Raw genomic sequence first — 27,517 nt, 5'->3', positions numbered from 1 at the left:
TTATGATCTTACTGTGTCCAGTTCTATTTAATAATGCTATTGTTCTTTGTCCCCCTGAGTTTGAATTTTCTCTAAATCAAGTAGGATGTCATACCATATAACCTTTTAATATCTAGTTCTTAGATATGAAGCTTTTCTGTTCTGTGTCTCATTAATAAAAACAGCACTGTCTTACGTAACTCTGTTTTCTATTGTAAAAATTCTGCTTTTTATTCCCCGTCAAATGTCATGTCCTGTTCTTAGTTAACTGGTCTCATTAAAAAGGTAACGTCTTCCCTAAATGTTGACTCAGTCACAACATTAATACTGTATGTAGAGAGAAAGCAATAAGGAAGGCTACTGGTTACCAGAAACCTGAGGGTGCTAACATGGAAGTTCATTAGGTTCAAAGTGTCTCTTTTCCTATCTCTGAGTGCCATGTATTTATATAAATTCAGGTTAGGAATATAAATGAAGTCCTGAAAAACAGCTAGTAATCTGAAAGACATCCTTGAGAATATTTTTGTAGTCATACTTAGGAACAAATTTGTATAGTTTCTATGGATTAACTGCGTGGGATAAAATGCATTCACTTCTGCTGCAAGGATGTTTGGCCATACAGTGTTGACCTAACTAGTGGTCACGGCATCTCACAATGTTCTAGAACAATGTTCTAGAACAATGTTTGTGTTGGATGTTGTTTCATTATACTTTGGTCTCATTTTTAATCAAATATTTTCACATTAGGTGTAAAATCAAGAGAGAAAATCAAATTAAACCCAAATGCTGGTTGGTTTGTTTTTTTCTGTTCTGGGACATGAATGAGACACGTCAGCTCACATGGGATTGCTGGTGAGCTGTAGAAGGATGCCTTATCTGTGTATCCTGCTTTTTTTTCCCTGGGTTATTAGGCAGTGTGTTCATGTGCACTGCTTTAATTTGTGAAGAAAATACTGGAGATGTTGATTCTTTTCCCTGTCCTCTCAGCTGTAAAGCCTTTGCCCTAAGCCCGTGCACTTCAACAGCAGAAACAGCTTTTGAAATTGCAGTGGTTGTATTAGCCTTTTCAGCTCTCTGGAGATAAAATGGTAAGTATTATATGAAAATAGCTTCTTACCACTAGCTTGTGTGATAAGCTCAGCCTGGGGAAGACTGACAGATGAAGTGCTTAGTTATTAAGAATGCTTATTATATCTTCATCTATTCTTAACTGCTTTATTTATTTCAGGCTGACTTAATGCACACTATGACATCATCTTCTTGGATTTTTGTATTTTGGATGTGCTCAGTAGTGTCTCTGGCAGCTGTGTGCTATATTGGGTTATTACACTGTGGTTAGTTTCTGCTCCCTTCCTCTGTGGTCTGTGTGTATGCCTAGCCTAGTGCATATCCTTAAGATGACAAGAACCAAAGAGAACAGCACATAAATCGAGCCTTCTAGAGGAGAAACCAGCATATATGCCGGAAGCCTGATTTTTAGACATTGTTTTTCTGCTTTAGCACTAGCTTTTTCCCTACCATTTGTGTCTAAGACCTATCTGCAGCCTCTTTTTTGAATTGCTCCTAATTTCCTACATATTTCTGTACTTGGGCTAATATTCCTGCTAGTTTCCCTCACCCCTGCCATGTCCTTTAATGTCTTAACTTCCACCCAAATTGTGCTGTCAAATGGTATCAATCCTTCATGCACCCAAGGGATGGATTTCTATATTACTGAACAGCATTATTTGCAAGTTGTATGTCATTTATGGGATTCTTTCACAGGAGTAGACAACATTCTAAGGAGTGATAAAATTACTGTCTTCTATCTGCTGTGTTTCTAGTTTTTGCATTCTTTGGGTAGAGTCCACAGGATTGACAACCATAAGATGGATATCTTTCTTCTTTTACAAGGAAGAGCTGAAGTATTCCCGGACTACTTGTTAGCACATGTTTCTATATTTTTCCAAGCTCTGGTCCATGCCTGTCATGCCAAATGCACTTGCAAACTCCTTTAATGTAAGTTGGGATGTGTGCTTTCTTCAGGCTTCACAGAGTTTTCCTAGTACTTCTTATCAGAAACTAATCATTACATGAATCTTCATGATTAAATACTCAAATGTAATATTATTTTTGTTCTCTTAAACTGAAGAAAACCCCAAGCAAATGTGAAATAATTGGATTCTGCTATTCTGTTTAGATAATTTAATCTTTTCCTTTAAGCTATATGTGGCTATCAGAACTACTGTCTGCTTGGACTTTCTCTTTTCTTCATCCTCTGTAAATCCCATTAAATCTCTTTAACCCCTTTAACTTATTCTGGGATTTGCTTTCTTTTGGAAGCTTTTACTTAGTAATGTGTTTGCCAAGTCATATTTCTGCAGTCCCCCTTCATTCCCTTCCCAATACTATTTCATCTGATAGGCTCATAGCTATTGAGTTTGTCTTTTTTTGAATTTCAGATTTTATTTTAAAGGAAATGAGTTTTCACCACGAGTGAAGCACATAGGAAGCATATAGGATAGAAAAAAAACGAGGGGAGATGTGTTAACTCAAGTATCAAAAAACAGTTTTCATAAGAGAAGCCTAAAATAATGAAGTTGCAGTGAAGTCTAATCAGCTACTGGTTTAGTGAGCCATTGATGTCCTCTTGCTTCAGATTTTCACCAGCTTAGCAGCTGTCCCAGTTTCAGATACTTACAATAAACTGGGCATACTCTGCTTTACCCTTGCTCAGTAATGAGACAAAAAGCACCAGGAGGGAAAACTTCCAAGGTCAATTCCTGAATGCACGAACTGAGGTGTTCTGACCTTGTGACCCATTCCCGTAGAGGTTTCTGTAAATCATGACTATTTGCAGTGGTATAGTGAGAGAATTTTGTACTGCATTTTGCATTGTGCTTGTCTTGTTTTTCTTTCTTAGAAAACAATGGCATTCCCTTGTGGTCATGGGGTATATGAAGCCATCTAGTCCAACTGCTATACTATGACTTGGCCAAAATGCTTTCTATTTCAGGGAGATGAATTGTGAAGGTCATCTGGATATTGTGAAGGTCATCTGGATGTCTTCATTGTCAGTTGTATTCTTTCCCTCAAAAGAATCCACTTGTGGTAGATAGCCATGCAATAAAAGGTGCCTGTGTTCCAGAAGTGACCACTACTTTAGCTGAAGATCTCTGTTGTAGGTTCTTCCTAGGATCAGTTTTTTGAAAATATCTTCTATGCCTCTTCCCCCGGTAATTTGCCAAATTGCTCCTGCATGCATCAACATACACATGTCTAATTTCAGTATCCCAGTTTTACCCATTGACAGGGCAGAAGTCTGATGTGAGGTGATATCTGAAGTTTTGTTACTTTTTGGTTTTTTAACCATGTCTCTTTAGAAATGTTGGTTAGTGCAGTGCAAATACCCTGATAGTATTAAAGTAGCTTTCTTCACTTGCTCATCTGTCTTCGGCTGTATTTTTAAAATTTATACAAGCCTGTGCTTTGGGTTCATCATACATTATTCAGTCTTATCCAAGAAAATGTTTTCTTTTTAATTTTTAAGGTTTTTTTTCACTATATATCTGAGGGGGTTTTTATTCTGTTCTTGACTAATACATAGCTAAAACCAGGCCTTCAGAGGATGTCTTCAATGCTCCATTAGATTGCAAGGTTCTACCAGCCTGGTTAGCTACCTAGGGACCTACCTTTAGTTTGGGACTTCTTCACTATGAATTGTTATGCTGATAGCCCGCTGAGCTGTGTAAGAGAGGAGAAAGTGAAAATTGTAAACCACAAAAAGGAAAAAATAAACCACCAACAGCATAATCTGCTTTCTGGTTAAACAGCCCTGGACTTTGTGGTGATAATGTTACAGCAGACATTCTTGGAAAAAAATGCATCTGTTAGATGAGTGTTGTGTTTTGCAGAGACCAGTACAAACCTATTTTGCTTCAATTAATTTGAATTTGTCTCTGGTACCTCATGACTGTCAAGGTGTGTAGTACAAATACCCACTAGCAATTGTTATTGACATACATTATGTTTATAGATCTCATCATGAAGACTTGGTGTTTTTACAAGTAGCAAGGAAGAGAAAGTGTCTGTTCTACTAAACAAAGAGGGATGAATGCTCTGGGCTGTAACAATAATAATAATAATAAAGTTGCTGCTGTAAAACGGTAAATAAGAAAAATATTTTTAAGAATATCACTAAGTTTCAGCTGTAGTGAGTTTTTGGTATGGCTTATTAAGATAAAAGTGAAACAGATAAAGTTTGAAGTCAGGGCTGAATGTCATTAGGAAATAAGCCTTTGGTTAGCCCTTAGGATAAAACACCTGACTTGTTCTCAGTGACAATACCTTTTATGGTTAATTTGAATAATTTTCAATGTTTATTTCTGATAATGTAGAAATATTTCTTTATGTTAGCTAGCAGTTGCCTACGTGGATGTGGGAGCAATAGTGGCAAATCAGAAATAGCCTGATCAGGCTTATTGTGCCATTGAGTCAGAAACTGTGACAAATAAGCTGTTCATGTGCTCTCTTGCCAGCGTGGTCTCTCATTCTGTTTTCTGAATGAATGAGACTGCCTTGGGAATGGAATAAATATAGGAAGTACCCAATGTCCTGTTCTAATTTACAAGAAAAGATGCTGTTGAATTTTACTTGACTGCTCAGTTGATCAGACACACAAGTCTGGTGAATTTAGAACTTCAAACAAAACTCTTCCTGTTAGAGTTTATGCAAAAACCTTTGTTGGGCTCCCACTTCTAGTTACAGTGTTTTTAGACCCTTGTCAGGCCTGCTATGCTCCACAGACCTTTGTGAGTATGTGACAATTTCCACAGCAGAACAGTCCTGATTATTATATCCTGCCATAATCTTCTCTGACATGCTAACAAAAATAGAAGCTTCTCTCAGTAGTTCTACATCTTTCCTATCTTCAATGTAAGAAAATAGAAAAATGTCCTATTGTGATGGGAATTTGGGATGACTTTTGGTAGCTTGGAGATTATAGCAGGACCTATTAAGTTGTAGACTTTGTTGCATTAACAGTGAATTGTTTTAGTGCTGTGGAGATAAAGATCTCTAATACCAGTCAAGGATTTTGCGTACTGGGTATATGGAGTGTAGTTGTGTAGCTTTTCCACTGAAATTGTGGACAACTTTTAATCCAAATAGTACTCAAGTTCACAGTATCCATTTGCAGCAGTACACTTTGACATTTAAGAACTCGGTGCACTGTTAGTAGTAATATTTGCAAATAAAATCTGCATCACTTGCTGTTCCAGTCTACTTTGGGCTAATGTTTGATACTTTGCACTTTGTTTACTGTGCCAATGTCCAGATACAGAATGGATGCTTTTATATAGGTGAACTTGGGCTCCCAGGAGCAAACTGAGGATTTTAAAACTTATCAAGGAAGGGGAAGTGATGGGAAGCTTCCTAAAATTCTTCTGAGTATGTTCATTCTGTTCCCAAATGTAGGCATAGATACAGGAGGCTGTCATTATTGTACCATGAGCATGGTTTCTGCCTCTGAAAGATGATGCATTAGAGTAATTCTGTTTATTGTAAGAAGCAGAGCTTAAAATAGAATGGTATGTAAGAATGTATCCTTTCTAAACATAAAAGTTTCTTTGTGTCATAATGAAATATAGGGCTTTAAAAAATTTTATTATTAATGTCTCTCATATATTTAGTTCTTTTTATTAAAGTGGCCAACCTTATGGCACCTGTTTTGTAAAAACCTTTTTTCTCTCCTACTTTCCCTTGTTTGCTGCTGTTTTCCATTGTCTCTCATTTTCTGGTCAGTTATAATTTTCATTCTGATGACTTAATTTTTAATTTTTTTTTTTTTAACATACAGTTTTTATCTTCTTTCTATACTAACTCTCTGGAATACTAAACCTAAGAGATGAGTGTTAAGAACTGAGTGATCACCCTTGGCATACTTAATTGCAGACAAGTTGTTTGAACTTGTAACACTTGGAGAATGGAAGTGAATATATTTGTTTTGCTATTCCCATGGAAACGAGATATTTATAATGAGCTTCTAAAAACAAGTTACAAATATACACAAAGAACCTGATTCTTCGTAGCAGTTGCTTAATAGAAAGGAATTAGTTTATTTGGGGGGGTTATGGGTTGGGGTTTCTTTCTTAAGTTCATGAGGTCTGAAGAGCTAGTACAAGCAAGGGATTTCCTGAATGTGAACAGTGCATTAAAAATAGTGAAAATAAACTGGGGGTATAACAGCCTTGTGTTTTATGTTGTGTTCAGAGTATTATAATTTTTCATACAGTTTGAGTTGGAGGAAGTTTTTTACACGTCATCTAGGTAAACACCACCACCTCGCCCTTCCCTCAGTGAGCAGGGACACATTGCATGAGATCAGGTTGCTCATATACCCATCCAACCTGACCAGGGATGGACCATCTACCATTTCTCTGGACAACCTCTTGCAGTGTTTCAACACCCTCCTAAAAATGTCTTCCTTACACCTAGCCTGAATCCGCCCTATTTTAGTTTTCAACTGTTACCTTGTCCTATCACAACAGCTGTGCTAAAAGCTTGCCCCCATCCTTCCTTGTAAGTCCCCTAAAAGCTGCAGTAAGGTCTCCTAGAGCCATGTCTCCATCAGACTGAACAACCCCAACTCTCCCAACTTTTCTTCATGGCAGAGGTGTTCCTTCTCTCTGATGAACTCTGTGGCCCTCCTCTGGATTCGCTCCAACAGGTCGATGTCTTTTCCTGTGCTGGGTACCCCAGAGCTGGATGCAGTGCTCCACGTGGGCTCCCTCCAGAGCATTGTAGAGGAGCAGAATCCCCTCCCTCACCCAGCTCCCGCACTGCTTTTGGTGCAGCCCAGGATACGGTTGTATCTTTCTGGGCTGGGAGTACATGTTGCTGGCTTATGTCCAATTTTCCATCCAATAGTGCTAGCAAGTCATTATCCTTAGGGTGTTTTTGTGGACCTGGGTTGAAGAGAGTATAAATCAGGGTTTGTTGAAAGACTTTTCTTCTGTCATTTCTACCTACTCCGTCAGTGGTCTCCTATACATTCAACCCATGACTGTATAGACAGAGGAGAGGGGAGCATGCTGTTCTAGTTAGTAATCATGATGACAGAAACTGCTCAGAGCTCTTTGAGACCTGTCTCTGGAGACAGGAAGGGTGTAGGATTGCTGCTTGATAATGTAGATGCTGGTACATGGCATACATGTACCATACCTCACATACCAAAAGTGCAAGAACATGTCGTGTTCCTAGGATTTTCCACAAGACTTGACATATTTTGCAGCTGTAGATTTTTCGAGTTAATTAAGATGCTTTACAAGTGGATTTGATAATATTGTAATAGATGGGGAAGTGAGAGAGGATATTTTTGGAGTGTAGAAAAAGATAACAAACTTCAAAATTAAAGCTGGTTTATTTAGGAAACTTGGGATATAGTTGCAAAAATTCCTTCACTTCCAATCCTATTTTTAACATCACTCCAATTAATGTTGTTTGCTGATAAAGAGTATCAGCTACAGTGCACATTTGTTCCTCTTTTGGGGTCCAGCTGCAATACTACATTGGTCATATATGTGTCCAATTTGTGGTTATACCTTAAGCTGAAGGGGAAATATCCACTCATTTCCTTGCCCCATGTAAGTGACAGGCAAAAGACCAAATGTGAGATCTAGCTATACCTCAGACCAAGTGTTCTTTGTTCCTCTTGGGAGCCATATTTATGTATTTTTCCTTTTAATTGAGACACAAAAAAGTTATGTTCTTCTATTTAATAAGAGTGCAACTTAACAAAATTCTTCATGTGTTAATAAAACCTTGAGATCAGTTCATTTAGAGTACAGTGCTAATAGCGATAAAATCATGGGTTTGATCATTTAAGAGTTGAACTCGATGATCCTTGTGGGTCCCTTCCAGCTCAGAATATTCTGTGAAAAATAAATGAATCAACATGAATTTCTGCTGGTTTTGCTGAAAGTGATCATTCTCTTTCCCATTGTGATGATCCTGACTGATGATCCAAGCTAAACCTATATGCTGCAGAAAACTGCCTTTGGCAAGGCCTGCATGCTAGACGTGGCCTTGAGTCTGTAGAGAATTTAGGGCCTTAGGGCGTTGTTATGCTGAAGCCTTGCAGTGATTGCCAGTGCTTTCTTTTTCTAAATGAGAGGCAAAACAAAATGAAGTCTTTGACCTCTTGAGCTACTTAAAAGTTCTTGGACATGTTTCATCAGAAGAGGGATGTTAATCCTTTTAATGAGAATCCTGGAGAAATTCCAGGTAGTTAATTGCAATTTGTTCCACCTGTCTTTCTGATTAATGAAATGCTGGATTATATTCTTTATTTCTACTGTCATGATGTTCTTTTACCAGATAATTCTGTGAGATACTCCAGCATATGCTTTACCCAAAGCAGACAAGTAGTCTGCAAATAGCAAGGTTTGGTCAAAAAACACAAAGTTTATTTTGTGGGGCTGCTAATGTTTGCTACATTTGTTGGACTGCATTGAAAATAAAGAATGCTATGAGCAAATAAAGAATGTAATGAGCAATTATGTAACAGGTTCCCTTAGTGTTGAATTTTCTTGTGAATAACCAATTTCTCTTTGTTTTAAAAGCCTGGGATAAAATTTCATTTTTGTTTAGTTAATTGAAGTAGGTTTCACTTTCTGACTGTTGGTTGCTAAACCAGAAATCTCACTTCCCCTTTTCATTAGTGGAGGCATCCTCCAGCTGAGAGGAATTTGACCTCTGAAGGTGTCCAAGAAAAGATCAAAGATAAATCCATGACATACAGCTGAATTGCTCTTCACAATAGTCTTTTTGACATCTGAAATAAAATTAGATTTCTATATACTGTTTTTCTAGCCTAAGATTTCTGTTGCCGGTGCACACTTTGTCTATCCTAGCATCTATTGTTTATTCCTCCTATATAAACAGCTGTCTCTGTTGAAAGGACTGGTCGGGGTTGTGTGTTGGTGCTCAGTTATTTTTTTTCCCTTGATTTGCTTGAAATGTTCTCTAAATTGGCATAAAAAGAAATGCTCAAGCAGCAAACAAAACTTCTATAGTAGCATGTTTCCAGCAACATGGACTCTCAAATATTACTTTAACTTTGAGACTTACTTTTTTTTTTTTACTTTCACTTTTTTGTAATGTTGTAAACATTATCTGCTTTTGAAGATGGTACTGTTTAAGATTATATCAGCATAAGTATCGAAACATCTTTTTGAAAATGATTCTATTTGATATGTTAAATTTTAGTTCAAAATCTGTGGCTAAATTTGGGGGTGTAAATTCTTATTGAAAGTATCAGAGGATCTGTAATTTACTAGTACAGGAAAAGATGTGGTTTGTGTCTGCTGTAATTCATATCAACTAAAAATAGATGTTTTTGGTTTAATGGTGAGTAAACTCAGTAATGCTGTTGTTTCATACCTGAAATTTAAAATGAGGAGCACTAAAACTAGGTTAATACTAGAGAATTGAGTGGAACAGTGCATACTATACAATGTTATCTCCTACCTAAATTGAATATTTTAAAATGCTAGAAAACAGACATGCATTAACCTCTTTTTGGTTAAATACATCACTGTAGTAAATGCTTTGTAAGAGTTCTATCAACTGCAACCTTTGGTGTGATGGACCAAAAAAGGTCTGCAGGAATGACAGTGTAAACTGGTGTTTGTAAAGTGTGCATTTCCCATTCATCAGAATTTGCACCACACACTTATACAGCAAAATCCTCTCCATTAAAAGTAAATATAAGTAAGTGATTTACTAATATGAAAATATGGTCTTCCTGTTAGTGAAAACTACAGAAAGTATTCAGCTCCAAATTTCTGGGAGGTTTATGAGTTTACCAGACTACTATATTGTGTTTTTTCTGTACCTCTAAATATTTTTTGAAGATGATGATATATGAAGGAAAACTGGTATTGAATTTAAATGTGTCATTTAAAAACTTGTCAGTCTTCAATTGAGGAGGAATTTCAAGTTTTTTAATGTTTTTCAATAGTTTGCTTTATGTAATAGCAGAATAATTCTTAATTTATTTGTGAATACATAAATAGTGACTTATAAATAAAATTATGACCAGTTATTCAAAGAGGAATAAAAAACATTAAATAAAAGTACGCACCTAAGATGCTTCAGTTCTTGTCTTGTACATGCTGGCTTTATGAGTGATCAACCAAATGAGACTGTATTTAATTTGATGAGCTGCAGGCATTTTGACAGTAGACCCAGTCCCTTTATTTCCTCTTTATTTCTGAACATTCATCAAGGGAAGTCTATAAAGTGCTATCCTACTTATGTACATATAAAAATAAAATGGTATTGCTGGGTTATCTTTTATTTGATGCTATAAATGGGTTGCATGTGCCTTCCTGTTCTGTTGCAATTTTCTGTTGTTCACTGTGGTAAACTGAAACCATTCTGCTATTCTTGAAATGCTTTTTGTGCTCTCTTGTAATTTCTTTCAATTGCTATGTGTTTCAACAGGGGAAAGTCTGTAAGAACTATTACTTTTGAGCAGTTTAAGGAAGCTCTTCAAGAACTCTCCAAGAAGCGATTTAAAGGCAAAAGTGATGAGGAAGCACTTCGAGAAATGTATAAGCTAATTGAAGGAAAAGGCCCAGATTTAACTGGAGTAACGGTACGTTACTGATCTAATGGACAGATTGTTTCTACCTGTCCTTTGTTCTACTGCAGTGTTATGTTCACCACTTCCCTCTACAAGCCACAATTCCAATTTCTCTGTGAGCCCGAAGGCAGCAATTGCTAAGCAGAATGGGAGCAGAGATTATGCAACAACTGAGTATTGCACTGCTGTCTGTTCTTGTGTGGCACTGTTATTGCTCCTTCTAGGAATTGTACTACCACATAGTAGCACCTCAGAAATATCCTGAGCTCTTGTGTATGCTTAGAACAAGGAAGTGTTCATGAAGAGTGGTGTATCCAAATCAAATCAATAGAATCTAATCAGTAGAATGGTATTAGAGCCTCAATAAAAAGTTGTGTCTTGTGAAACACCAAAAAGCAAAGGCATATTAAAATACATTTAATTGCACCATGTGAATCCCAGAATACTGGAAATCTGGGAATGATTATCATGTGGTCCGGTCTTTGTTTCTTGTTAGTTCCAAGCCTGTCAGAGCTGTAATGTTGTTTGGTTTTAATTTTAAAATACTGGTATTAAGCTTTGTATGTGAAAAGGAAGCTATAAAGCAGTATATATATATCCACTATATAATATATGTATATATTATAAGGTACATAATCTTTGTTGTCCTTCTAGATGTCCAGGATAGGCAAGTTTTTATCCAGTATTTTAGGAGATACTGGAGTGTTTACCATCAGCTTGAATAGTTCTGTTGGTTTAGTTCATCTGCTTAAAATTTGTGATCCTCTTGAATTTTGCCTATAAACCTGTAAATGAAAATATAATCGTTTCAGAAACTGGTTCTCTACAAATGGTTAGTGTAAATATCAAGTGGAAAGATCTCTTTTGAGCTGTAAAATAAGTCAGCTTTTTGCAATATTTTATTACTCTTCTACTCTCATTTGTTGAACGTTCCTTTGTGTTCTTCACTTACCTGAGTAAATTTGAGTAACTTCTTCATCTGTTCAGGGATTCTTACACAGAATTTTGTACATTCTTCTAGGCCTCACTCCTGATTCCATTTTTGGTATTTCAGCAGGCAGACACTGAAATTATCAGTGTCTGCTACTAAGGAAATGGTCTCTGTGTGGGGGACATGGATGAGACTTCCTGGAGAGTAAAATAAAGACCCGCAAACTTGGCAATTAAAGACAAATAAATAAATGAATACATTGCCACTCTCCTCCTGCAACCCAGGAGTGCAGATATGAAATCTCTATACAAACTTTTAATTCTTTGGGAAGTCAATATTGTGGAAATTTTAAGTTGTGCTACTTTTTGAATAGTTAGATAAAGCTACATTAAGCTTTTCTTAAAAATTCTAGGGTAAGTCAGTCATGCCATGTAGTGTGTTCCCTGCTCTGTAAAACTCTGCTATAGGTCATGTAGATTTGGTTCTGGTTTCAGACAGAAAACTTTGTGACTACTGACACATTACTCTAAACATACTAGGGAAGGAGCTGAAAATGTGATTAAGTGAAGCCTGTGGATAAGAATACTTCAGCAGCCTGTGGGGAATTTTGTATCTTAGCTTCTTGTGTTCTGTGCTGGGTATTTTGGGGAGTAGGTGGCAGGGGCAGTGTGTCTGGAGTAAATGGCAGCCTGGGGAAAAGCGCTCCTTCAGCAGGACAGTTGGAAAGTTTACCTTCACATCAGACAATGATGATTTTAGAGCATGTTGTGATAGAAGTGATGGAAGATTTTTTATCTTTTTCTTTTTATTTATTTCTTCTCTTTCATAGTGTTGCAGAATTACAAAACTCCCTGCTTGTGGTTGAGAAGGCTCAGTAGCCAGATATTGAAACCAAGTGAATTTTAGGCTGCTTTCTAATCTTGGAACAGAACATGTATGATTGACTTTGTCATACAGGAAGAAAGGAATAAGGGTTAATGAAGCCAATGGCTTTATTAGCTTGCTTGGTTGTGATCTGTCAGTAGAATATGCAGTGCAGGTCACTTGGACAGCTTGCAAACAGACATGTAAATGAAGTCTAGGGCCTTTTAACAGTCCTCATTCCTACACAAAGGTTACAAAGAGCAAAACTGAGGTTCTTTCTTTCCTGTTCCAAGAGAGTACCATAACAATGCTGAATGCATTTCAACACCTCCTGGGGAACAGATCCATGCTTTGGTCATTGTTTGCTGTTAAAATAAAGCCTGTTGAACTTCAGTGTGTATTCATCAGGGTCCTTGACAGAGAAATGCAGAGCAATTTCAAGTGTAAGGAATCTGAGATGATCTCTTTCACACCTTCTGCTCACTAGAGGGCTAATTTAAAGCTAGATCAGGTTGTTCAGAGCTCAGTCCAGTCAGATTCACGGTGAGAGGAGTATGGGTGGCAGGGCAGTACAGCAGCAACAGCACTTTAAAAGCTTGGTGATGGGTGTTCAGGGAGATGTTGATGTGGGAAAGATCATATTCTCACCAAAATGTACCTGTTAGGGCAAGAGGAAGGAAGCCAGAGCGCAGCCCACAGAGTGTGGTAAACGAGACAAAACAGTTGTTGCAGCAGAAGTGCAAAGAGGCCTAGGAATTCCATTTAAGACTGAGTCTCTGCTTGAATGCTACAGAGTGGTAGTCTGGAAAAGCTGCAGGACATACTGTCCAGCACATGGACATCCATTAAGATGTGGAAGAAGTCTGCCGAACTGCCATTAGTACATCAGAGTCCTTGTCTCTGTTAGGAAGAAGTCCTAATAGAGTATCCACGTTGCATGCTTCAGAGAGCTCCTGTGTCTTCTCGATGTCAGGGTGGTGGTGGGCACTCTTGTGGGACTTTTGCTGTGGTCAGGGTCCTGAGATTGCAGCTGGTCGGAGGAGAAGATGAAGAGGAGATTGATGTGATATTTGTGGAAAACCCAAGCTACACAAGGTGAGAAAGGAGTGACAGCTGGAAACCACATGGACAAAGACTATTGAGATAGAAAAGGCTGAAAGCTTGTGGCTTCTGGCACCAAAAATCACAGATATGCTCCACTTGCAGTTCTTCAGTTTCAGAATACATACAGTATCCTGAGCACTGGTGAGGATCAACAAGACCCATGAGAGACAGCTGAGCCTGAAATTAGTGTTCACACAAAAGGGGGGAAATGGGTAATAGTGTTGACCAGAATTATCTCACCCTGTGGGGACAGACAGGTTCTTTTAAGGATCCTCGGTTGAACGAGAACTGGCCATGGATTTGTAGTTATATCAGGCCATAGCATGAGCTGTGTATTAGTGAAAATCTGGCAAGGAGTGAACAGTCACAGTTTTTTCCATCCCAAATATCTCATGTGCTGTTACACTTCCCTGTTCTGTAATGGGTGACACTGTACTCTGGCAACACTGCTGTACCATGAGTCAGGACTAATGGGTACCAGTCACAGAAAATTCACTGAAGATTCTTCTTGTGGATGATCAAGGCATGTATTTTCTGATCTCATCTGATATCTCAGGAGTTTTATTGCTTGGTAGGTGCCAGGATATGGGATTATTGCAGATGCACGGCCAAGATTTTTCCAGCCTCATAACATGGACCTCTTCTTCCTCTTCCTTATGGGTACCCAGAGTACTGCTCTGGAGGTAACCTGGAGCATATAAAGAGGAACTACAGAAGTCTAGGGGTGAGGATGATGGGTATGAAGCCTCAGATCTTGTCTTGCCAGTCCCAGGAGGAGGAAGGATTGGGCAGAAGTGGACTGTATGCCTTCTGTTGAAGATGGGGCTTTGGCTTCTAGGACCAGAGAAATGAGGGCTACTCAGCAGGGATTAAGTAAATCTAACAAAGTGGAACAAGAGTATCTTTACAAACTAGGCTTATTGATCTGCTGAGGAGACTATTAGACTGTGTATGAAACCTGAACATGGAAGCTCACAAGGGGCAGAGCAGATATGTCTAGGTGACAAGCCTGACAAGGGAGGTTCTTGCCCATCAGTAAATGCAGCAGGACATGGGGTCTGCCTTTAACACCTGCAAAAGCATATAGTATGGGGAAAGCAGGGCAAATTCGTTGCAGAGATGTGATTCACTGGGATTGTGCAGGTGTGTTAACACAGCTCTTCTGACTGGAGTGCTGCACTGGATGAATAGAGGCTCTTCAGGAAATTAATGAAAAAAATGAGAAAGAGGGATTATTGTAGTCTATGTAAAGGCTTATGCTGACAGCATCTAGCTTTGGAAAAAGTCTCATTAAACTCATTAAAGACTGGGGGTAAGATTAAATCAAAGATGGATTCATCAACACCCTTATTAAAAAAAAAAAAAAAGACTTTGTAATATATTTTCCTTTCTATTTTGTCTTTGCCACGAACAAGAATGAAAAACTCCTCCTCAGAGAAGTATTGGCACACTGTTTTTGTGAAAGGTCATATTAATCAGGCTGCTAGATCCCATGAGTTGGGATCATGTAGTGACTTGGACTGTTGAAATGGTGGAGAACTGAAGTTAAGGGGCTAATCTTACAGAGGAGGAAAGGAAGGTGGCTCTTGTAGGTGGCAAGTGGGCAACACCTGATCTGCCCTTATAGCTTGACATTACATGGTCTTCTCTTGATGGAGCTAGACCTGGGTCAAGCAGATTTGACAGATAAATATGAGTTTGTTGCAGGAAGTCATGTCATATATAAGGCACCTTTTTCATGTCTTTGGCTCTAGCTCTTGCTGGACTCCTAGTTAGTGGGAAGGTTTAGGTACTGTATATAAAATTAGGACTTGTAGTGCTTATCACCAGAGCAGCATTACTGGGAACCACTCCATTGAAAGTCCTCACCAGGATTAGATAAAATGGTGTTACTTTCTGGCATTACTAAAGTGGAGTTGCTTATAATTTTCTTTTATGTGGGTGTATCTGTGCATATGTTAAACTGAAGAAACATGAATGAAATTCAAATTTTTTTTGAAGCTTGATCTCTCTGTCTGACTTTCTGCAGAGTTTTAATGCATGTGCATGTATTCCCATGAATTTAAAAAGAAAGTAAACATAATTTTGGTAGGGAGTTCTGATACAATCCTCCCCCTCAAAAAGGGCAGACTTTCCCTTTGAAACTTTTTCTTCCATGTTACAGTCATTTTTCGTTTCTCATTTTTACAAAGGTTGTGGATATTACCAGCAGATCAATAATTTTCAAAACTTTGCTGAGCCTATGAATGTTGGTGCTGATTCTGCAGGCTCCCAGAACATTTTAATTGGCTAAAGAAATCTCCATGGCAACTTTTTCTAGGGAGATGTTCTGTTGGATGGTGCAGTTTTGTGGTTGAAGGAGCAAATGTAGGAAGGCCCTGAGTTTCAGCGAGGAAAGCTGACTGCAGCTGGCAGTGTAGGCAGGAGTACTGTGGCTAAGGTGTTGTACCCTTGTGGTGAGGAGTAAGAAGAGCATCTCACCTCGTGCCTGTGCCATTGTTTTTGGCAGTGCAGGCATTCCCAGCACTGATTGCTGAAAAGACAGAGTCAGTCCCTCAGGCGGGCAGGGGTTGTTTCTGTATTGTCTGGACATTTGTAATTCAGGAAAGAAGACCAACCAGAAAGCCCTACTGCCGGGTTTTGCATCATTAAGTTTCTGCCTAAGCTGTGCAGCAGCTTGAAACGCAACCGGAATTTTTGTCAGTGATGGCAAGCGGTGGAAAATACCTTGAGGCAAAGTTGTTTGAGTGGAGGCAGGAGTTCATTGTGCAAGCCAGGGCACTCGGTGTCTGTTTTGAACATGTGATATTCCTGAAGTCCAGAAGGTTTCCTGGGTGCTCTTCCTGGTTCCCAGGAACTGGTTGTGGAGAACCTTTTGGGAGTGGTGCTCGGCTGTGTGCAGAGCTGCCCAGCACAGAGTTCCCGCAAGCTCTCCAGGGCTGTGGTGCTGCAGAAGTGAGGCCTGTGCAGCTGCAAGAGTGTGGTGCTGCAGTGCCCTGCTCGTGGAGCCCTTTGCACTGTGCCAGGTGCAAATCTTTTGTGGCATTTGCTTGGGTTTTGAACCGTGAGCTTTGGAGAGGGGATGGTAACGTGTGCTGACAGAAGATGAGGAATGCTACCTTGGCAGCACTGAATCGCCTTTTCTCTTCTTTGCCTCAACTTTGTTGTGGAAGGAAAAGACCTGAAAGTGTGGGAAATCTTCCAGTCTCACACTGTTACCTTATTTTCATGATTGTGGCACTAGCTTCATACGATGCTTCTAGCCTTTTGACACAAAATTTGATTTTATGGGTTCTGCCAAGCCAGTGCAGCTGCAGAGCTTTCAGTGGATATCTTTTCCTACAGCAAACTGCTAGATACTTTTGTGCAAAGGTAGACAAAATACATGTTCTTGACTTCTGTTTTCATTTCCTTTTTACTGTAGTTCATTTCAGTTTCTTAAGGGCTGATAATACATTTCTGCAACTAATTCAAATTCTTGAAAATAATGAAATTGATGGTGTTGCTTGCTCTGTAAACTGCTCCTAGGTTCATTAGTTATCTTCTGGTAGCTGGTAAAGTCTGCATAAGTTTGCAGAGCCGTCTTTCTCAAGAAAGGTCTAGGGAAGATTTGTTGATCTTTGTTCGTTAAGGTTTCCAGAGTTTAAGACTACAGCTTTCACTTCCTGTCTTTCGTATGAGGGCTGCTTCAGACAGATAGAAATTGGACTATTTTTAAAATGGAATTTGGATAATATATTGGATTGTTTTGTTTTGTTTACTTGCCTGCAGTGTGGTCAAACACTGGATTAAGTTGCCCATGGAGGTTGTGGAAATTTGGAGGTATTCAGGACTTGACAAGTTTCTGTGTAAACTTTTTTGAGCCTTGCTGTGAGCAGATCTTTATGCTACATAAAAACTCATATTCAAAGGTTTATTCCAACCTAAATTGTTCTGTGACTTAGTACTTTTAAGTTTTGATAATCCTCAGGGACAGAGACTCCCCCATTCTTTCCATGATTCACCAACCACAGTGGTGAAAAGTTCTCATGTGTCTAGTTGGAATTCCATATCTTTCAAATCATGCCCATTATTGTTTACTTCTGAACTGTCTCTGTTTGTAATATAACCACTCTGTTGAAGACAGGAATAAGATTTGTCTCTCCCTTTTTTATTCTGTGTCTTGATAAACACATTCCTGTCATCTTTTCCATGTATGTCACATACTCCAAGCCCCTTGCTGTCTTAGCAGCACTTCTTTGTAGACATTAACACAAAATGAGGAAAAATACTGAATTGCTAAGAAAAACTGCACAAAAAAATTAATAAGCTCAATTTTGAACACTAAATAATTATGTTTTATTCTGATGTGCTAAATAAAACTATTCCTAACAGAAAGTTTTTAAAAGTAACAAAATATTGAAATTCACAGGCACTTTCTGTGATATGCAAACTTTGTGGTTAACTGTATGTGCAAATAAGAGATGGAAAATGAAGGCTTTTATGGTCTCACAGAAAAAAAGGGAGGAGGCTGGCCCCAAGGAATGTATTACCTTTAGAATAATGTAACTAGAGACATTATTAACTTACTCGAGATAGTGAACAGTTCAAGCAGAATTGCTATATGATAAGGCAGAATCATTTGTATGTAATTCATTGGGAAAAAGAAGGGAGAGTAGTGATTTGCTAATGTGGAAACTGTTCTCATCCAGCCTTTTGTGCTCTATGCAATATTTCTTCTTACATTTTTCTTCACTTAAGAAGGATGGCCAGCTTTCTCCCCCCATTATTTTCAAGAATTTGAATTAGTTACAGAAATGTATTATCAGCCCTTAGGAAACTGAAATGAACTACAGTGAGAAGGAAATGAAAACAGGTTGCGGTTCTTACTCAGGAAAAAACAATTTGAGAAAAAATGTTCACCTTGCAGCTACTGCCTTTAATGTTCATTTCACACATTATGATTCCTGTGATGCAGGAAATCATGTGGACCATCTTGGGCTGGAAGACGACTGAATGTGGGATCACTGTTGTCCTTCCTCTGGATTTGTGCTGTTCCTTGTGCTGGGAACACAAGGTTTTGGGTTTTAGGGTTTTTTTAGGTTTTGCTTAATTGTTTCTCAGGGAAAAAGGATCGTATTTTTTAACCTGCCAAGCTGTTGCCCATCCTCAGTTTTCTTTGTTGGTTTGAAACATGTTGCTGTTTTCCCTACAGGTAATAGGAAAAGGAAGGGCTTGTGTGGCATACTGCTATCATATTGTTGTCAAGATGGACCTTACAAGTTGTGTGTGTTGTGGTCTTATCAGAATGCAGGCGTCTCGATATAAACACCACGTTTCTCAAGTTTACCACTGGGAATAGCTTTCTGAGAACATCATTATTGACATGAGCCATTCTATTAATCCTCGTTTTACTGTTTCTTCTTGCATGTTAATATGTGTGCATTTCCGTCCTCTCACACAAGTTTTAATATGTTTGTTACTAAATATGTTACTGTACAAAAATTCTCATATGTTTTTATTGTAGGTTGTGTATTGAGGAAAATTTCATACATTTCATGCCACACCTTTGAAATAGAGGAGCAGAAGCTGTAGTCTTCCTTTTTCAAATAGTCATTAAATTTACCGCTACAGATTTCAGAATTTGTGAAAGTGTAGTCAGTTCTGATAAGGAATTTGGTAAAGACAGTCAGCTAGGGTTTCTGAGACTTCTCTGTGGATGTGACAGTAGAGAGTGTATGCACATGTAGATAAAACTGATTTTCTGTAAAGTAGCAGTTTTTAAATACAAGGAAAGCAAGTATGTTTTAAGTTTAATTAATTCCACATTGAATATATTGCCCTTGTCTTGCATTTGGAGTTTTCCTGGTTATAAGGTGCTACCAGTAAACCGTTGTATAACTGTTGTATATGTTAGACCAATACTACTTCATAAGAATTGTCTTGATACCTATTTTTTCAGTATAGAAAAATAACCACTTCTACAAATAGTACTCTTAAAACTGCAAGACAGAAGTCCCCAAACATCATTTAGCGATTCTTTTGAGAAATGAATGCTCCAGTGGTCATTTTCTTTCAGATAGTGACAAGTGGTGCACATGTAAAGGATGCCCAGATTTTAACACTCTTTGTTCATTTTAGCTCAAAAGTCTTGTGTTTTTTGATTCTCCTGATTTTAAAACATAAATTTAAGGATCAGAGGCTGCTCCTAGTCCAATTACACAGGTTATCATGCTTCTATATTGTTATGTGAAATGTTGGGGTTTTTTTCTGATTCTCTAGTCACTTTTATTTGGTCTCAATGACAACAAAACTGATTTTTGAGGAACCTGATATACCTCAGTGGAAGGAGTCTTTTCTCAGTGCCATTTCATAGAATGCTAATTTGCTAACATTGGAAATAACTTTCAGTCCTCCCAGTTTGTTACTTCTCTCACAAATCCTAGAGTTTATAATGAAATTATCTTTTGAAGCAATGAATTCTTGTTGTATTGAAATAGTTGTTCTATATTGGTGGAGCCAGGCTTTTGTGCTTTCATGCTGACATAATGGATTTTGAACATAGTTCAAAATGTGAAGTCAAGATACAACTTCTTTATATCTTTGGTGCTTAGAACTTGATTATTAATCAGAAGTATCTCATACTGACAGTCTCTTCTAAAGAAAGGGTTTTGACATAATTTGTGCTATTTCCTTTTCTTCTATATTATTATTGTCATTGTATGTAATGGCAAGAGACAAACGTCCTTTGTATTCTATTACTGGCAATGAGTAGGTATTTGCATAGTCTCTTGTCATTAGCAAAGATTTAAATCTTAGTAGCATAAAGTATCTGTATTAAGAATAGCTGATTTCTGATATGTCTTTTGTTTTGTTTCTTTTTTTCTTCCTATAGAAAACTGTTGCATCTCCAACTGTTTCACGCCTTACAGATACTTCAAAATTCACGGGTTCTCACAAAGAGAGGTTTGATGCCAGTGGGAAAGGAAAAGGCAGAGCTGGCCGAGAAGATCTGGTGGATAACTCAGGATATGTATCTGGTTATAAGCATGCAGGCACATACGATCATAAAGTACAAGGAAACAAGTAAGGCTGAGGGTTTACAACACAGAGGGGAATAGAGTATATATTTGTAAGGATGATGTTATGAATCCCACATGTTTCGGTTATTGTGAATGTTGAGACTATGTTGTCAAGAAGTTGTCTTCAGGAACTGGAACTGATTTCAACATCTGCTGAGCTACTTGCAGCACAATGCCACTTCATTACATTCCTCATGCATATATTGGCAAAAATAAATGAATATGTAGGTATAAAAAATACATCATTTTGTTGAGCTTTAGGAAAAAAAAATCCCAAACCAACAAACAACAAAGCCAAAGTCAAGAGCAGTTATACCACACTTCGTCAATTCAAGCAAAATATCTCAGACATTCCTGATGTTCAGTTGCCCTGATGATGTCAAAGAGAACTTCTTGAAAAGAGGATCTTTTGTAGCAGTCTTTCTGAAGAATATCCCATTACTTACGCAGTTTCATTTGACTACTGTTTTAAGGGTTTTTTTTTTAATGTCTTACATGGGATCTAGCACTTTTCTTAAAACATTCAACAATATACTATTGGGAAGTAAGTGGTAGTAATATACTAGGTTCTAGTCTGTGATTATTGTATACCACTCATGGAAAAACTGTAAAAAAAGCTATTTCTAGGACAATATAGACTCTAAAGTATTTTATGTCAACAGAAAGAGTTGGAAAATACCAGTCCTTACTTTCCTCCTGTCTATACTTTGTGCTTGTTCTTGTGTGTACTGTAGCATGGTTCTGACTGGCTGGATTTGGATGGAGCTATTGTACTAACCTGAGAGGTGAGGAACAAGACTAAGAAAGTCTAGTTAAGGATTTTCACAGTCTATTTTCAAGTTTGCAGTGCCTCACATTGGAAGTGAAGGGGGAATTAAGCTAATAATGCTTTAAAATATTGTTTATGACTAAACACTGCCAATCAGATTGCTATTAAATGAACATTATTTTGCACATATGTTGGCACATAGTCCCTTTAAGCTCTAATGTATGTAAGAAAAGCTTATGGCCCCTTGGAGTAAGGACATTTACAATTAATATCAATGTAATTAGGTGCAATTTACCCACAAAAAAACCCCAAACCATTATGACTGGGCTACATTTTATGACAGATTCATTTGAAGCCAAGGGATTTGATTCTCTATTCACTCTTGCTGCCAAACTTGGGAGTAATAGCACTTCTGGGAATGGCTTTCCAATGTTACCAGTCCCACAGGTTTAAGGTACAGGCAGCTGAGTATGACCTAGCTGGGGTCCAGAATGCCAAAAGAAATTAATTGGTATAAAAATAACTCTTTTTTTTCATATTGGTTGAAAAGGAGTGAAAAGTCCATTCCAACTTTCTGCAAGAGCTGAACAAGTACCTTGATGTATTACTCTGATTCTCTGAATTAGTTGTGAAAGATAGGATGTTCAGTATTCAAAACCAGCTCTTTGCAGTTCTGCCTTGCTTCCTTTCAAAAGGAGCTTGTGCTCTGATTTTCATGTTGAACTCTGACTAAAGGTTAATAGATTTATTGCTCTTCCCCCAGCCATAAAAGCATCCCACTCAGAATGCATAAATGTAGGTGAGCAGTGTGTGCTGTCATGTGCCATGCAGGTGAACAGTCTGTATTTGGCCAGTGTATGGAAAGGAAGCACTGGTTTTCAGCCCTTAAACTGCTCATGTTTTGTTCTGCTGACATTGTGTGGTAGCCTGTCTTGTAGCTTTGCCCTCAGTGGCCCTTTGAGCCCATACATCAGCCTAAAACCAAAACAACAATAGCAAACAAAAGACAAGAGCTTCTTTGTGGACTTGGACATCCTTTTGTTTGTTTATAATTTATTTTGATGTTTGTTTTTAAGCGGGATGGAAGTTTGCCAAAACACACCACATGCTCTTGTAAAGATTTAAATAGTTTTTCCCATGGATGGCTTTGGTTACCTTTAAAGATTTTACATGTATGTAAAGATGCTCAGGATGCAAAGTGTTTAGCTTTGTGAACCCTTTCCAAGAGTTACCCAGTGTTCTTCAAGAGTAAAGGTTACCCAGTTCTGTGTTGCACTGGGGACATGTCACACTCCAGAGCAGGAAATAGGATACTTGATACCAACAGTGGCTAAATGATTCTGGTATGGTAGTAAACTGTCTAAATGTAAAGAACCTTCTTTGTCACTGGTGCCTGTGCACCTGAAGATGGCTCCAGGGTAGTCCTGTTTTTTTAATGAATAAAAAGGCTGAGCCTACAACCCTTGATGGATCCTTCAGCTGAGTTACAGGCAAAATCAGTGTCCCTGTTTTTCCTTTTGACTTTAAGACTTGCCTATTAACTCACGGGTAATTGAGAAGTTCTGGACCCAGCCTCACTAAAGGGTGAAGTAGAGCCTACTGCAAAGTCCAAGAGCACACTGTTGACCTGGGTGTTTGTTGCTAGTTATCTGCCTTGTCTGGCACATTAGTGACTCTTTGCTTTTAGGTACACAAAGGACAGGTTTTCATAGGTACCCAAATACAGTGTCTGTAATGCCAGAATGTTTCCATACAGGAGGAGTGATTGGTTAGGAAGATTTAAAGATATAATTATGTTTTAAGTTGTTAGTTCAAAGTGAGAGAGATCAGCACACTCAGAAGGCATGCAAGGGAATTGAGAGTGCGGACAGAAGCAAGTTGACACTGTCTAGAAATTGAGTTACAAGAGGCTGATGTTGCGAGCTGAGGTTCTGCCAGAGTTTACTTTGCATTGTTTGTGCAGTATAAAGTCCCTGCCATGAACCAAAGCACTTTATTTGGACCTGATGCAAACTTTGAAATTCTTTCAATGGCAGAGTAAGCTTGGGATCAGAACCTGAGAAGATGGTTGAGATATCAGTATTTTATTTTGAGGAAGACACTTCTTTTTTCTTCTTTGTTTCTACAGTCTGATAGTTTTAAACCTCAAAGCGATACATGAAAATAAATCATTCTGATGTGACAGTTACAAACGAAAGTTGTTGCTGGGAAGATAGTACTTTGTAAAGGTTTTTTCTTTTACTGTGCTTGGTGTGAAGGATAATGGCTATGAATAAAAGCATCTTAAGCAGCTGTGTATTAGGGGTTCACTACCTACTTAAGCCCTTACTATTCCACTGATATTGGTAGGAAATACAAAGCCTAAATATTTGCTTGATTATTAGCTCTTAAGTTTCAGGCCTGCTTGGGAATGAGGCAAAGTACATCTTCTTACTCATCTGCTATTCCCTCAACTCTCAGGACAGTAAGTACAGCTTATACCTCAAAGATGACAGGAAGGGATAGGTGAGGAGGTGCCCGATTTTCAGCCCTTAGAGTGTTGTAGGGTATATTCTCTTCCAATGCACCATGCTCCAGACTGTAACTACATGTCATGTCTGAAGTAAGGACATGGGAATCTAATTGTTAGGTTCTCTTTTTGGGGGCATCTCAATTCATTCCATCTGAATTTCCAGCCTGATTTTGAGCATCTTCCACTATGTAGCACTGTCTTATGTGACATCTTTTATAAAACCCTATTGTTCCTTGTTATCTTTACTTTCATTATTACAGTAGATGCTACCAAAATAAATATGATCATAAAGTTCAGATAGCTTTAGAAATAAAACTGCCTTAAAGAACAAACTCAAATTGTACTTAAGTACTGTGGCAGTACACAATCCTTACCTGTATGCCTACAGAAGCTTAACCTCACCATCAAAACCTTTACAAGACTGAGGACAAGAACTGAAAATCCTTACTGAGGCACATGAATAGTCATTACAAATAATTTTCTAAAAATAATGTTTTTAAGTAAAATATGCAGCAGTCAAAAGGGATTTTCTTGCTAGTGCTTGCTTACTAATTCTGTTTAGTCACTCCATGAGCTTTAGTTGAGAGTTTCACTGGGAGTTTTACAACCATCAGTATGGAAATATCAAAACTAAAAGTGATTGTCCTGCTCTTTGTGGTTATCAAAGCTATCATAATAGCATTACTGAGAATCAGACATTAAAAAACATACACAGTTTCATGAGTCCTATATGAACAGTTGTAATTAATTGTAATCAAATATTGGAATCCCAAGGGAAATGTTGAATATTAGACTACAGCCAAAATTTAGCCCCTATTTTTTTCAGCCTATAATACTTCTTACCTCCTTTTTATTTAGGGAAGGGAAAAGGAGATTTCAAAACTACTCGTGAGTCACAGCTTGTGTTTTTTATCAGCATAGAGATTGTCTTTCAAAGATATTTTGAATTGAAGTGTGTATTTTATTGACCTTCTGTAAATTTAAAATTCTGACAATTAAATTTAAAAGTCTGAAAAATTTTTAGCATTATACAAAGCTTTGTTCAGAAATTACCATTTCAGTTATCTGTATTTTCCCTCTATTGGCTCAATTAATTTTTTTTATGGTAGCTGGAATTAGGCAGAAAAAGGCAAATGACTACTATGGATTTGGCTTGCAAGTGATAGGTATCCCAGCCATCTGTAACCATCTGTAGAGAAAATCCTCATGTATATTCCTCCAAAACCGAAACTTCAAAGTTGTAATTGATAGGTTTTTTTCTTAAGGCTTTTCATAGTTATGAAATGAATTTTAATTCTTTGTGCCTGCATGTATGATAGTCAAAACATAACCCTGCCTTCAGGGATGCATGTATTCTGGGGGCACCTGCCTGTCATCTGTGAATAAGAATTCTCTGCACTGGCCAAGAGCAAACCTTTTACCTTCATGATAGAACAAATATAACATTGCACTGGTATGTGTCCTCTTAACTGACTGTCAGCCTTGCGTGTGTGCCAAAATAACTACACCTTTGTGTATGTTGTAGTGTGAATATTATGTTCTTGGCTTGTCACTTAGTTGGTATTAAGTAATGTAATGCACAAGACTTGTGTAGGTTTGTGTGTGTGTACACATGCTCTTTTGATCCAGCTTAAACTGTATAAATGTTGATGAAAAAACTAAATCTTATTAGGGACAAGCTCTAGTCCTGCAGCCAGTGCTGTTCAGCTTGGCTGGTTGGGGACATTGTTATACTCCCTTTGTAGCATGAAGGTAAAGGAGGCTTTTGCTGTTTTACCTGTCTACCCTGTTCTGAGAGAAATCACTCCTCATCAATTCTAACATAGACTTAGTGTGACAAGAGTTTCTCTATGGTGAAGAAGTAGGAGAGAGAGTTAGGGTGAAAGCCAGCTTTCCTCTGAGTGCTCTTAGGAGACTGTTTAAAACTATGCTCTGCATGGGCTCTGTATTTTCCTTTGCCCCAGCTTTGTAAAGCAACTTGACATTCACTGTGTAAACACACAGCTGTTCATCATCCATTCTTAAGTATAAAGCTGTGGTATAATGAGATGGGAACATCATACATCACCTATGGACTCAAGTCTTGGACCTTTATACAATTAAATACCAGAAGCATAATGACAGCTCTTAAATTTGTGTGAAATCCTTAAAGTCTGGAGTACCTCGAATTAATACATGTGTACCTCCTGTACTTGGAGTATTTGCCCATAAAATAGCATTTAATATTCAGTTGCTCATTTTGTGCAACCCCAAAGTGCTCATTTGGCTTACTTAATATAAGCTGGAAATGATGGTCAGGGTTGTTCTTTTTAAGTCTTCAGAATCTTAGAACTACTAAGAAACCTGTAGTTGCATTCATGTTTGCTCATTAAACTCAAAAACAATGCTTTGAATGATGTCCCAGCTAAGAATAGTGCTTCTGGAAGTAAAAGAATATTGCAGATAAAGCCTCTGTGTCTTAATTGTCCAAGTAATTTATTTTTGCAGGGAGAAATATCTCTTAGTATATTTGGTATATTTTTCATGTTTTGTATATTAACCTTGGTATATTGCTTCAAAAACCCTATGGAGAAGGTGGATTTCAAAACAAGTTTAAGATACAACTCTTGACTTTGTTGTTAGAAAACATTTGAACTGACTTATTTCATTCAAACTAATTGATCATCCACTCAAGGTAGACTTTGGCAAGAGTAAGCGTGATCATAAATAAGAGGGGGAAGAATCCAGTCTCTTGGCTGAGCATTCTTGACAGACATTTGCAGTTCTGGTTGTCTGAAACAATTTTTTAAAAAAGAAGTTATCTTTTGTATTCATGTACATGTGCATGTGCATGCACACAGGCACTACTTGGGGGCATGGATATACATGAGGGCAAAACTACAGAAGAGACTTTTGGTTTTTCTCTATAAACCTTGCATTTAGAAATTAACATTGAAATACCCAACTGACTAACCTGATTTGGAAAAATGATAAGCTACTGTCATATTCCATTGCAGCTAAATAGCCAATGAATTAATTTTCAAATACAGTTACACAGCATCTCTTTTGTGAGTTACTGTAAAGCTTATGGCACTGTACAAAGTGAATTTTGATGTAAACATTTGGGATGGTCTCAAAGATAAAGCTCATGATAATTTGCCCTTACCTCCAGTTATCTTTATGCAAGATTTTTCTACTACTTTGCACATTTTTCAGAAAACATCAATAAAGTTAAACTTAACTAAATTAAAAATATGGCCCTTAAAGTACACTCAGTTCATCCATCTTTGCATTTTGATCACCAGCTATATTATAGATGAACAACAAAATAAGAAAAAAATATGTCAGTCTGAATCCACACAGCAGTGAATTATTTTAAGTTCCAGTTTACATCAGATAAGTTTCTGTATGCTTGCATTTGCTCAAATGCTATTTTTAAACAAAGTAATGAAATAATGTGAAATAATGCAGCCTGGGCTCTGTTAAATAGGGTTATATTAATGCAATTGAAATGCTCTGTATGTCTGTTATAGTCAAGCTAACTATGTTCTAGATCTTTACAAAGGCTTTGTGTAAAGTCAGTTAACCTATAAACTGGTGTCCTGTATAAAATTGTGTTGGCAAACTACTTTTGTTAGCACTGTAGTGTATGAAAAGTTAAGATCATACGCAAAAACAAGTTATAGGGTGC

At 37.8% G+C, this 27,517-nt stretch overlaps 1 protein-coding gene across 2 annotated transcripts in view; it reads left to right on the top strand.

Moving 5' to 3' along the window:
• Positions 1–27,517, top strand: part of TPPP (tubulin polymerization promoting protein) — an 87,750-nt gene that overhangs the window by 32,254 nt on the left and 27,979 nt on the right. For both annotated transcript variants that reach the window (XM_033512017.1, XM_015618561.1), the window contains exons 3-4: positions 10,465–10,618; positions 20,380–20,570. In XM_033512017.1, the coding sequence (XP_033367908.1) occupies positions 10,465–10,618; positions 20,380–20,570 (345 nt within the window). The remainder of the gene's footprint in view (positions 1–10,464; positions 10,619–20,379; positions 20,571–27,517) is intronic.

This window comes from Parus major, chromosome 2 (genome assembly GCF_001522545.3).
Source record: "Parus major isolate Abel chromosome 2, Parus_major1.1, whole genome shotgun sequence".
NCBI lineage: Eukaryota > Metazoa > Chordata > Aves > Passeriformes > Paridae > Parus > Parus major.
The sequence above is the reverse complement of the archived record's forward strand: the minus strand, read 5'-3'. Positions and strand labels throughout refer to the sequence as shown.